General features: G+C 51.5%; 2 protein-coding genes across 2 annotated transcripts; one reads left to right on the top strand and one right to left on the bottom strand.

Annotated features, from left to right (window-relative positions):
- Window positions 1–6222: 6222 nt before the first annotated feature.
- On the top strand, window positions 6223–7692 carry ACET3X_009499 (uncharacterized protein; the record flags this gene model as incomplete). The annotated part of the gene is made up of 1 exon (XM_069455701.1): window positions 6223–7692. The coding sequence occupies one exon, from the start codon at window positions 6223–6225 to the stop codon at window positions 7690–7692; it is 1470 nt and encodes a 489-aa protein (XP_069303576.1).
- A 1296-nt stretch (window positions 7693–8988) lies between these two features.
- ACET3X_009498 (uncharacterized protein) lies at window positions 8989–12336 on the bottom strand (the record flags this gene model as incomplete). The annotated part of the gene is made up of 4 exons (XM_069455699.1): window positions 8989–9009; window positions 9059–9587; window positions 9634–12061; window positions 12111–12336. The coding sequence occupies 4 exons, from the start codon at window positions 12334–12336 to the stop codon at window positions 8989–8991; spliced, it is 3204 nt and encodes a 1067-aa protein (XP_069303575.1).
- Between the last annotated feature and the right edge of the window lie 448 nt (window positions 12337–12784).

Raw genomic sequence — 12784 nt, 5'->3', positions numbered from 1 at the left:
GGATGGAGAGATCAGCGAAGTAGTCAGCATGGTCGAATTCAGTGACATATGTTAGGAGGGCATCCCCAACTGGGAAAAACTACGCGACGAAGCTGAGCAATGCTACGAAACTGCGCAAGGCCTAGGACTCGATGGATTCGACTTCAAGGGCCGCTTGTTTATCGCTCCAAGAGCAAATCAGCATATCGGAATTGGAAGCCAAGGTGGATTCAACTTTGCTATGCGAGAAATCCCAGCTGGCACAGCCGTAGTGTTTGTCACGACGGTTAGATTGAACGTAACCGACACGCAAGTTGCCTCCTCCAAAGTCGTCCCGCCAGCAGAGGTGCAAGATGGTCAGCAACAAGATGCCACCCACATGCAAGTTGCCTCCTCCGAGCCCGCCCCGCCAGCAGAGGTGCAAGGTGACCAGCAACAAGATGCCACCCACATGCAAGTTGCCTCCTCCGAGCCCGCCCCGCCAGCAGAGGTGCAAGATGGTCAGCAACAAGATGCCACCCACATGCAAGTTGCCTCCTCCGAGCCCGCCCCGCCAGCAGAGGTGCAAGGTGACCAGCAACAAGATGCCACCCACATGCAAGTTGCCTCCTCCGAAGCCGTCCCACCGGAAAGTAAGGAGCTTACACCCAAGACACTCAAGGAGATACTAGATTTGGCGGCCAACATACATCCATTATCCTGGTCGAGGGAAGAATCCACACCTAGCAACAGCGCACACAAGCAGCATCCTGTAGGTCCGTTCTCGTCATACATGTCCAGGAATAACAGCATCGCCTTCCCCCGCACACTTCAACCCTCGTCGTTCACACCCGTGAATCTGCTACCGCTCGCCAGACCTGCCAAACCACCGTCCAGCGCACCTAAGTCCTTTCTCAAGTTTGTCGAGACCTTCCCTTCTAATAGCTACCACGGTAGCGGACTAGACGACCCAATACATATCAGCGACGATAGTGGTAGCAGCGATTCTAGTGACAGCGAGTCTAGTAACAACATGGACATTCTCGTAGACGATGAAGAGGTGCTAGAAGAATGCATGTTAGACGAAGGCGAACCGGAACAACCCCCATTGAACGAACAAGCTAAGACCCAGGCAAACGCGCATTTCTCGAGCACTATGAAGGTGAAGATGGATGGTATGTCTGCTTTTGCGCACGCGCAAAAGTCGAACATAGACTTGTGGGACTTAGCCGCGCAAACCTTCGGCCTTGCGCTCGACGACCTCAAAGGCGACCAGATCAACCTCGGAACTGGGGTCGGCTTAAACCCAGATTTCCACCCGCTACCCCATCAGTTGGTCGGCGCCAAGGATGGCTTGGATGTCCTCGCCGGCGACCGAGGAGCACTTGTCATCGCCGACGACATGGGCATGGGCAAGACGATCACCGATGTCCTCATATGGTATCTCAATTTTGCTAGATCGTACCAGCGCCTCGGCATCAGCGCGACGCCAGACTTCCCCTACACTGCTCTCAAATCGAACGGAGACGAGATAGAGACGCCGAATCTGTTTGGATGCACCTACTTTGTTGCGAGTGCAGCAGGCCTTGAAACATTGGTACAAGCATGGCGTATGATCATGGGTGGCAGCGCCCACTTGGCTCAAGGATCAGAGTACAAGCCACCGAAGCTGATAGTCTTGCACGGTACGGGCGAAGAGATTGTACAGCGTTATGGCGGTGCGAAGAACAGCATCTACTCTAGCATGACACCAAAAGAGTGGGATGAAGTCAACCGTCGCCCTAACTGGTTGAAATCACGATTGGCCTATGGGGAGTACAACAAGGTGTGGAAGTTGAACAACCCGACTAAGGAATGGGCAAACAGCGTCCCTGAGACATCGGACTTCAGACCTCAAAAGACGAGCGTTAGGTTCTTGATAGTCTCAACTCGCGAGTCTTGGAAGACGAAGATCTTTGGCACGCTTGTCGATACCTCTGCGCCCCCTCAGTACAAGAGGCTAAAACAACAGTTAGAAAAGACCGACAAGAGGCATACTAAGAAGAGGGCGGCGTTGAGAGCACAGCTGAGCCTGTGCGCCAAGACGCATATGGACACTTCACGATTGCCTGCGCTTGATGGTCTCGGCCCTTGGCAGGCTCGTCGCATGCAAATATGGACAGACGACAAAGGTGTGAGGGTCGAGGTGTGGTTGGTCACATTCGTTGGTTGCGCTGCAATAATCATGGTCGACGAGCTGCATACCGCCCCGGGTACAAAAACTCAAACCTACACCCACATCATCGACCCCATTTTGGACTACAGGCCCAATGATCATCGTACTGGTATAGTAGGTCAGACGGGCACAGCTCTCACGAACGGGGTCGACCTGGTGTTAGGATTCGCCGACCACGTGATCCAGCGGTTAGTACAAAAGCAGTCCACCGATCCAGGCGCCAAAGCTTTAGCCAATTTGAAAGGGGTAGATTGTACTGCAGTGTGGAGAAAGCTCCTCAATAGCTACAAGAAGTATCACGACGGGATGCAGCGTTGTAAAACCGAGAAGGAAAAGAACAAAGTACAGTCCGCGCTCGACAAGCAACTCCAGTCCGGCGAGATCAAGGACATGCTGAACAATTTTCGGGACATGGTTCGGTGGTGTTTCATAATGCGCGACACCGACAGTCTGGATCCCTGGCGCAAACCCCTCAACGTTGTCACAGCAAAGCTTACTGTCAACTTCACGTATCTGCAGCACGATGCGTGTTACTTCGCTAACGTGGAACAAGAAGAGTCTCGCGTGCTAGCCGCGGTCAAACAGCATTACGAGAAGGAAGTGGAGGCCTGGGAAGACCAAGGGGGAGAGAGCAGCAAGAAGTCCAAGCCCACCATGCCCCCAGGCGCAGTCGCAGACTCCGAGGCCTACCGCATTGCGCGACATGTCAGCATCTTTCCTAACCTTATGGCCGCAATCAACAATTGGGATGCCGACCAGCTTATCGGAGATCGGATCCTCGACCCTCACCGCAGTCTCAGTAATAACAACGAAAACCTCCGCACAGCTCTTGTGAACAGCGACACAATTCGACACTCATTCATCTGGGACATTGCATTGGAGGCTTGCAAGGGCTCAGCCAAGGTCGCATACATTCACAAGACGTTGGAAGAGCTACGCAACAAGAAGACGACCATTCCCCATCCCCGTCCTCGCGCACACCAAGGAGAAACCCTAGAGTACAGAGCCAAGTACGTCGTACTCGCGAGCTCGACATTGTCACGTGCTCTGATCTACGCTTACATCTGCCAAACGTTTGGAGAGAAACACGTTGTTCATGCCTACAACGCCGTGACACGGGACAAGGAAGTACCCAAGTGGAAGAAGGTCTGGGATGAGGGGGGCGGCAAGGTCGACGATGGCGTCTATATTCTCGTGGGTGCAACGGGCGCGATGTGTCAGTCAATATCGCTTACAGAGGGCAACATCTTGCATGGTCTTGAGCCTCAGAGTAACGCGCATATTGCTGAACAGGCTGCGAAACGCCAACATCGCATTAATACGAGGTTCGCCGAAGTCTTCGTTGAATGGCTGACAACTACTGCCCCTCAAGGATGCCGAGACACCATTGACATGAGGATAGTCAAGAACCTCCAAGCTAAAGGCTATTTTCAGAGCACGATAAAGGCGCAAGACTGAGATACTTTGAAGGAATGACTGCCCGGAAATCGCGGAGACATACTGTAACTTTCTCAAGTAGTCTGTAGTACAAAATCGATCCCATGACTCAATACCGATATAGGCGCACCAGACTAACATAGAGTAACGCTGTACGTATTGCCTACTGCTGCCACTGTAGGAAGCCTAGAAAGTTGCCTCTGTTAGCAATAGCAAGTTACTGCTGTACCTAGGTAACGTTGTGAGTGGAAGCGCTGCTGTCAGCCTGACTTGCGGGCGCGTGGTCTTCCGAGTCAGGCCGAATGCAACCTACCACACTAAATACTACTCCATGCTTCGCAACCGCTTCGCAATGTGCCCTCGCTAGCAACCAACCGTTGCGGCAACTTGCGTCCCAAGCCATATCGCAACCGCTTCGCAACGTGCCCTCGCTAGCAACCAACCGTTGCGGCAACTTGCGTCCCAAGCCATATCGCAACCGCTTCGCAACGTGCCCTCGCTAGCAACCAACCGTTGCGGCAACTTGCGTCCCAAGCCATATCGCAACCGCTTCGCAACGTGCCCTCGCTAGCAACCAACCGTTGCGGCAACTTGCGTCCCAAGCCATATCGCAACCGCTTCGCAACGTGCCCTCGCTAGCAACCAACCGTTGCGGCAACTTGCGTCCCAAGCCATATCGCAACCGCTTCGCAACGTGCCCTCGCTAGCAACCAACCGTTGCGGCAACTTGCTTCCCAAGCCATATCGTGATCTAATGACATAGTTTTGTACGACGGCTTACGCCGAAAAGTCAGACATGGATGCGATACAGGCTCTAGCTGCAGCCTATAGGGTATATAAGCTCTCGGCGGTACAGCCACCTACTGCACTGAAATACGAGCTAGACCAGGGACAGGACTTCAACAAGAATGCGATTCGGAACACGGTGCTGTGCAACACCAAGGCGTTTGCAGATTCCAATGAAGCGAATCTACCAAAGCGAGAATCGGAGACTGAACAGCAGCATCACGACAGGATTGCACGCCGCATTTCAGGAGAATCAAACTAGGGCGATCGACTCGTTCGTGGAAGATCTGAGGAACCAGTGGCCAAGGCAGAGTCCCAGCGTGCCGTCCAGGACTGAGTATACTGCCTACCTCGACGTTTTCTCTACAGCGACAACCATTAGGAATCAGTTTGTTCATTGGTTCAACAACCGTCTGTTCATGCAGCAGACTTGTCAACAATCAAGCCAGCTTGATCGCTATCAAGCTGGGGCATCAAGCTGGCGTATCAATCAAGCCAAGCTAGAGTAGAGGTATAAATCAATTAAGCCAAGCTACTATAAGCTAGCTTGATTGTTTGGCTTGATTGGCTTGATAGAATTAATACTCTATAAAGAAGGTTAAAGTAAGTAAGTAAGGTCACGTGGTGATAAGATCACGTGGTGATAAGATTATATAAGGATACCCCTACACTATCCCCTTTTAAGCTTCTTGAAAGGGGGATTAATTTTGTTAAGCTAATCAAGCTAAACAAGCCAAGCTTATTAATTTTAACCATCAAGCCAATCAAGCTAAGCTGAGGTAGAGGTACCCACTAATCAAGCTAAGCTGGGGCACCCAGCTTGATTGGCTTGATTGTTGACAACTCTGTCATGCAGTACCTTGGACAGTCCAGAGAGTTGCCCAAAAGGTGTTAGTAGGTGTATGAAGCCATACCGTGGTCTCTGCGTAACTTGCCCTCGCTGGCAACCAACCGTTGCGGCAACTTGCGTCCCAAGCCATATCGCAACCTTGCAGCTGGAACATTCGGACGCTTTAACTACCTTAGGGCTGGCGCTCCAACCTTCTTCACGCTGCACCTCTAAAGGCAAATACTAGTGTTATATTATTTGGAACTGCGCTCTTAGATGTACGAGGCAGAGCGACCCTCCCTATCTAGGACTACCTCTTTGAGATCTTTCGTGTCTTCAACAACTAAACTTTAGTATTCAATATTATATAAGAATAGCACTCTAAAAAGAGAAATAACATGTATTCTACACTCAAGGACGCGACCTCTTCTGGGATTAGGGACCGTACTCTACCTTGTTAGTCGGTGCGACTATATGCCGCACCTTGCCGGCACGCCCTGGCCCCCTGCTTTCCATGCCACGTCTTCTTTTCTCTGCTGTTATTCTTACTACTTTTCTACCCACACACTAATCGCTGGCTTAGAGCGTCAGCCTTGGTTCTAAAATGGATCAGTTACAGCTCGATAGTGACCATTGTCAGGATAAACACAGCGGAAGAGGCTTTCCTGCACAGTGGGACGCTACAGTCGCTAACAACTTAGCATACAGCCCACCTAACCCGTCCTACAGCAGATTTCTTGCGCGTCGTCTCGCAGAACCATGCCGTGTACCAGGCGATGTACGATACGCGGGATGGATCGTTCCAGAAGTAGGCGACGACGAAGCGTGCAAGCCGGTTTTCATAGCCCACTCGACACTAGATGCGATATGGCTGCTGAAAGAGACGCTGGGTGCCAGCACACTTGACGCAGAAAATTGGGGGCGTCTCACAAGCGCTGCTATGGACTTTGCTAGTAGTAAGTCTCTAGAGCCTAGAAACTTAACTACAGCGCGGCTAATGACGCCAACGGAAGGCATCGCGGAGGACCGCATGGCTATAGACTCAGACAAGGACGATAGCATACCGCCATCAGCACAGAGGGCTACAGGCGACCTTGTGCCGTACCGTAAACGTCCAGCCTCCTCATCGCCTATTCGCAGCGAGATCCGTGCCAACAGCTTAAACCGCCTAGCAATACAGGAGGACAGCGCGGACGAATCGACGGCTAGGGCTAGCGAAGTCAACACTATGACAGTACACGCTGGCAAAGACACAGCTAGAGCGGAGGGGGGACACGAGCGCGGAACAAGCGACGAGGACAGCGAAAACCAGAGTGCGACGACGCCTCTATCCGTAAAGAGGTCCGCAACAGTTACAAACAAGAATCGTCTTGCAGAGCTACGGCGTACAAGAAAGCTAGAAAGATCGCGTGTAATAAAGCTCGAGGCGATAGGCTTAAAGGAACCGCCTGAGAAGATGCCTGCGCAGGAACGTATGGCGTACGGCAGCATTGCGCCAGACGATGAGCCGACGATCTCTTGGATCTTCAAGCAAAAAGTCGCGGAAGATGCTGATTTCTATACAGCCTCGCCAACACCCTACTATACTGCCTGCAGCATGCTAGCAAAAGCGCGTGCTTTTGGAAATGCAACCTCGCAGTACAGCGCTGCGCAGTTCCTGCATAATTGGCGGAAACAGGGCACGCCGTTCTTGGTAAAACCAGTAGATCGTTATGTTCTTACCCAGACGCAAATGTCGCAGTCAGTGGATAGTAGCGCAACACTTCATACTGATGCCGACAATGCATTCTGCTTTGCCTGGGACATGTGCACACGGTACGAGACGATGCTTGCAGCTGTAAACATTGGCACTCGCTGGGCTTTCGCTTTGCTAGGGAAGGCGTACGCTCGCAAGGTCGACGAAATCCAGGTCGCTGATCGTCTAGCCAGTAACGACAGAACTCGCAACAGGTACGGGAAGGGCCAGGCACGAACAGAGGCTATCACATATTTGGTCCATCTGGTTTGCCAATCACCATCTAAATCTGACCACGCAGCCTTTCGTTACCGCCTAAAGCGAGCGACACGATGGTTCGACATAGTTCAAGCTCTAGGCTGGGGATCGCTGCTGCTCATACCCCACGAAGAGGTCTCAAACCATTGGCTCGAGCGTGTGCTGCGGAAGAACCAGCGCGATGTTTTTCTTGAGCTAGTGAAGCGCGAACGGCCGGAAATTTGCACGGCAAGCAGGGCCCTCGAAGCCTGGCTAGGGCCGGATGGAATTACTGGTGCGCCGATTGCTGGAAAGGAGAGGCTTAGCATTGAAGCGAATGCGCTAGCTACGGCGGTGGGGTTAACAGAGATTCCAGACAGCGAAGCCGAAGATGACACTGATTCTGACGCATCGGAAAGTATCCCGGCATCGCCGGCGCCATTGCGACAGATGTCGGTACTTGAATTATTCTGTCCTGTAAGCCCTATAGGTTGAACAATAAACCGGGTTACCTGACGACCCTGAACTATGCGCTGCGGAAAAAGAGTGATGGGCTCGAAGAGCACAATGCTGAGCTTCTAGCGACACTCTACGGAAGTAGTGAGGTAGACGAGAGTTGCTAGTCATAGCGGTGCTTATTAGCAGGTGGGGTGTATGCGTCCGTGTTGCGGAAGCTTGCCAATTTAGTGTTAGGCTAGGTCTGTCGTCTAAGTCACCGGCTGTACCGTGGCTCTCGACGATTACAGCCTGCTAGGAAGCTGCTGTCGTATTGCGATACAGATAAGTCAACAACACCGCAGGCTACAAATCTACAAATAACTACAAAGAAGAGCGAAACACATAGCGGCTTCCTCTCTTTTCCTTAAAGGTTGCCGCGCAAGGTGCTATTACCTTTGCCTGCGGAGAATAGTAATAGGATGCCTCTACACTGTGCTACTTCAGCCACTAATGCAATGTAGACTTCGCAGGCTCTATTCTCTAGTGCCTGCGTCTTTTTACTATTACGTTAATTATGTAAATAGTAGAGAAGAGACACAGTTAAGATTAAGAAACGGATTACATGCGACAACGATAGTACGGTTAATATTGGGGTTGGTGTTTTTCTGAATTTACAGTTAATACGAAATATTTTAAAAAATCATAACACTACGTAACGTGTATTAATCTCTTCAAAAGCTGTATAGGATAGAAGATGTATATAGTATATACGTGTTTTATAGGAGAGAAGATGTAAAATTATAGTGGAAGCTATAATAGCTTACTCTACACTGGGGACTCCTGTATAATAGTATGACATCGGTCAACCCATGCATAATCAGAACTACCAAACACGCATTGAATAAAACCTTTAGCATCGCTCCGTAGTCGCATTAACTCTGTACGTCTCTTCTCAAGAACGGAATCATAGTTGATCGCTATGTCGCTGTTCCTTGGGGAGTCTCGACGCCCACTAGTAACCCGAATCCATTGCAGTTGTCGAAGGAAGCGGTTGTTGCAACCTTTGTGCTCTACCCCAGATAGTACTATGTTAGCAATGCTTCTTACTTGGGAAAAGGGCCTCTCTTAGGGAAGTCTTACCAATCTTCTTCGTCATCTCCCGTACCGAAAGCACCCAACCATCGTCTTCCTCCGACGGGAAGTAATCTGGTCGAAGAGACCAGAGCATTCTTGTTACCAAGGCGGCCGCAAACATTTCAGAGTTCTTGGTTGGTCCTTTGGAAAACTCAGTCGCATTCACCGCTACAGTAGGGGTAGCTGAAGAGGATGCAAGGGTTAACACCAACATGAGCATTAGATCGCATTTTGGCTGACCTAAGCACTCGATGAGGCACTGACGTGCTCTGTGGTAGTGTTCACGAACCTTCTGATTCATGCCGGACTTTGAGAACTGGCCGTCCAACTGCTGAAAACCTTTTTCAACTAGCGGCGGGATGGCGTTAAAAGGGATTTGGCAACCAAAGTCGATAGTACTCTTTGTTTGCGAGCGCCGCTTTGCTTGGTGTACTGCCTCAATCGCTGCCCGCTTGAGGCTGCCCGGTCTCGCCGCTATAGCGGATGGGGCCGGAACGTTACCGACTAGCCGCGTCATTCTCCGGTAGCTCAATCGGCCATGGTATGAACCAGGCACACAGTCAATGCGGCACGCCGCTAGAGCTGACATTATGGCGCTGATCCAGTATTCCTCCTTCATCGCCTTGGCCCTGGCGTGTTGCACGGCAGCGCGTAACACAGTGAACCAGCTCGCGTTCTTTGAAAAGAGGTAGCTACTAGATTGGCCATGGCTGTTAACACACTCCCAGTAGAGCTCTTGCGCAAAGTCGCGTCGCGTCTGGCTTCTTAAACCCGAAGTCGCTTCTGGATAAAAGACAGGAAAGATCGACTCGTACTCCCTGTACTGTGTTAGCGGCTGATATTTGAAACGCTAATTGCACGAACCCTGCAGAGAAGGGGTGCTCGCTTTCAGCCCAACGCGTCACCTGCTCTTGCGCCTCCTGTCGTGCCTGCAGTGTTGTTAGGCTTACGCTTTGAGCATTGCCCCGTCCGCCCTTGTTCAGAGCGCGATAGAATTGGTGTGTTACGAAAGCGATTGTCTGCGGCTTCCACATCTCTTCGAGCACCTCTACTAGGAACTCTTCTGCGCCACGAGGCCCTTTACCTGTGAGCCCACCAAGCTCACGGAACCATACCTCGCTGTGACAATAAGCGGCAACCTGGGGCCCATAGTGGTGGCGAATGGAAGCAACGTGCATCATAATAGGTCGTCCATTGTCCATGCGCGGCCAACGCACTAGGTTAGCATGGCCACTGCCTTGCAGATTGAGCATGTTGGGGTCGATAAACGGCCACCCACCCTGCTCAATGCTTTCTATGGTGCAGAGAGGCCCGAGCACTGAGCCCACTAAAGACCGGGGGAACCCAGTAAAGCAGTAGCTGCCAAGGCGATCGAATGCGGCCACACCTTCCGCTAGGGCAAAAGGCAGCCCTTTAGAGCCAGCAGCCTTGAAGCGACGATAAAACTCGTCTGATGCGTGCGCGAACAGACTAGCAAAGGAGGAGAGAACCTTTGGAAAGATGCGTTCTTTGAACGCGAAGAGGACATCAATGTAGGTAGGTTGTTCCAGCGAGAAGTACCGGATTAGCTGGAGGATAGGTTGAAGCACTGTCGCAAAATTCCGTTGACCGTCAGCTAACTGCGACACCTGCACAGACAGAACTTGCTCCATCCTAAACGCGTACAGTTCTTCCTTTATAGCGGCTTTAATCCGCTGTTGCTCGCGAGCGAACGGTTGGGAAGACGTAGGGTTATCAGGAGTCTGTTCGCCTCGCAATTTCCGCAGTAAACGCTGCCGCTTCGCCGCTACCCGAGGGTTTAGGTTGCCATCCTGATCTGGCAGCGTCAGGGCAGCCGTGGCAATGCCCTTGGTAGCAAGTAAGTTGCCGGGGCTATGGCGTATAGTTCGCTTAATGTTGGAGTACGCCTGAAAATAACCACTAGTCAACACGCTCGCACCGTTGTTCTGATAGCTCATGTTGTCCTCCATTACAGCGAGCACGTTGTCGCGTAGGAATGCTGGGGGCTGCGCGGAGGAGAAGTTGCCGTACGATGGATGGAAGGCAAGAGGGTAGAAGGTAAAGTCGCGCGGGTGTTGGTATTGGCGAACAACGTTGTTGCGATTGGCAAGGAGGCAGCGCGCAGGTGCGAGAATGACACCGACGTCATTAGAGGCGTTAGGGAGGTTGGAAGATGCTATTGAGTGGATGTCGACCGCTAGCGCGTAGGAGACCGTCTCAATGCTCTCCAGTCTATACTTGTCCTCTAGTGCGCGTAGAAGATCCTGTGTGTAGTTATCAAACGGCTGTTGATGGTCGTGCGGCGGGGGAATTGGATCGCCTGTTTGTGTACCGCTCTGTGGGGGCGTAGCCCCCTCTGCGCCGCCTTCGGACCTAGCCGCCGCGTCTTCAGAGTTAGATAAATCATTCTGAGAGTTTGGTAAATCATTCCCAGAGTTTGACAAATCATTCCCAGAATCAGACGTCTCGCTATCAGAGTCAGACGTCTCGTCATCAGAGTCAGACGTCTCGTCATCAGAGTCAGACGTCTCGTCATCAGGGCGCAACCGGGTTTCCTTAGGCAGACTATTGAGTTGCTCAGTAGACAACTCAATTGGAAGGTTCTGCCCGTAGTCATACGCATGGAACGCTGGCAGGTTCTCAGTCCAGAACGGATCCTGCGTGTTCTTGCGCACGTACTCTGGCCACCCTTCCATGAACTGCTCCTGGAACGTTTCCCACTTGACGATTGAGATCGATTGCGACTGGGGTCCATCCAATTTCCAAGAAGCCTCAACACCCTCTCCAAGTAATACGCCTGTAAGGAAGACTTTCTTAATGTACGACGTAAGGAACAGGGCATGGGAGGGTTTGAGAGCGCTGTGCTCAGACGCCTTCTCGCGGCGTTTGCGACGTTCGCTGCCTGACAGAAGAGGGTCTACTGTGCTATCGACAGGGTGCATAACAATAAACCAAGATTCGCGCGTTCCACCCTTTGCAAGACGGAAGGTACGATGCTCCATATCAAACGACAGTCCGTGGCTGTGTTTAGCGCTGTATGGAGCTCGCCAGTGTTTAAAGCTGATTGTTACGTGGTCGAAGAACGTAGAGAACTTCACAATGGGTTGGAGCGGCCGGCCGATGATAATGATAAGGTCGAGGTGGAACTCAGGGATAAATTTGTCCTCAGGCTTGGCTGGTCGGGACCCAACGCGCCTCGATCCGTAGTCTATCGTGTATCGCTTCTGCAGCATTCCAATAGCCTTACTGCCGTTAAATTCGGGGCTGTCTATCATCTTGATAAATCCCTTCACTACTACGTAGTTACTATATGCGTACAAGTAGGATGCTCTTAAACTCACCAGGTAGTCGGTGGTCACCTCCGCTGTGGTCAATAGCCCAGGTAAGTTGATTATTCGCTATTGCGTCTTCGTCCCCAAGGCTGCTCTCGTGGTATTCTTCTCCATCATGCTCGTCAGGTTCTCTATCGTGCTCATCAGGTTGCACATCTTGGTACAGGCCGTCCTCCTCTCCAGCACTGCTGTTATCGTAATCGCTATCGTTTTGTTGTGCAAGATCTAAAGACATGATGATAAGAACAGTATTATATAAAATAGTACGTTGGCTAAGGGCTGAGGATCTTGTAGGGTAGATCGATAGATGATGATCGAGAATCACAATATCCAGTGCAGAGGAAAGAGGAGAGGAACAGTGTCTATTGGGTTAGGGCTAGGGTCAGATACGGATTACTTCCTCCAAGCCCCTCGTTGTTTCTGTCGAGTCTTTTCGCTTGGAGAAGCACTGCCCTCTACAGCTACCTGGTCGCCAAGGGTGTGTTTCTTACGGTGTTTCTTTCGGGTCTTTTCGCTTAGAGAAGCACTGCCCTTTACAGCTACCTGGTCGCTAAGGGTGCGTTTCTGACGGTGTTTCTCTCGGGCTGCAGCAAGGTCGCTTAGACTCAAGTCCTCAATCCCCCTGTTTTGAACTTTGGTCTGCTGGGATGCCTTGGGTATGCGCGGCTCAGTTGAGGGGTGAG

Source organism: Alternaria dauci, chromosome 9 (genome assembly GCF_042100115.1).
Source record: "Alternaria dauci strain A2016 chromosome 9, whole genome shotgun sequence".
In the NCBI taxonomy this organism is placed as follows: Eukaryota; Fungi; Ascomycota; class Dothideomycetes; order Pleosporales; family Pleosporaceae; genus Alternaria; species Alternaria dauci.
This window is presented reverse-complemented; position numbering and strand designations above follow the sequence as displayed.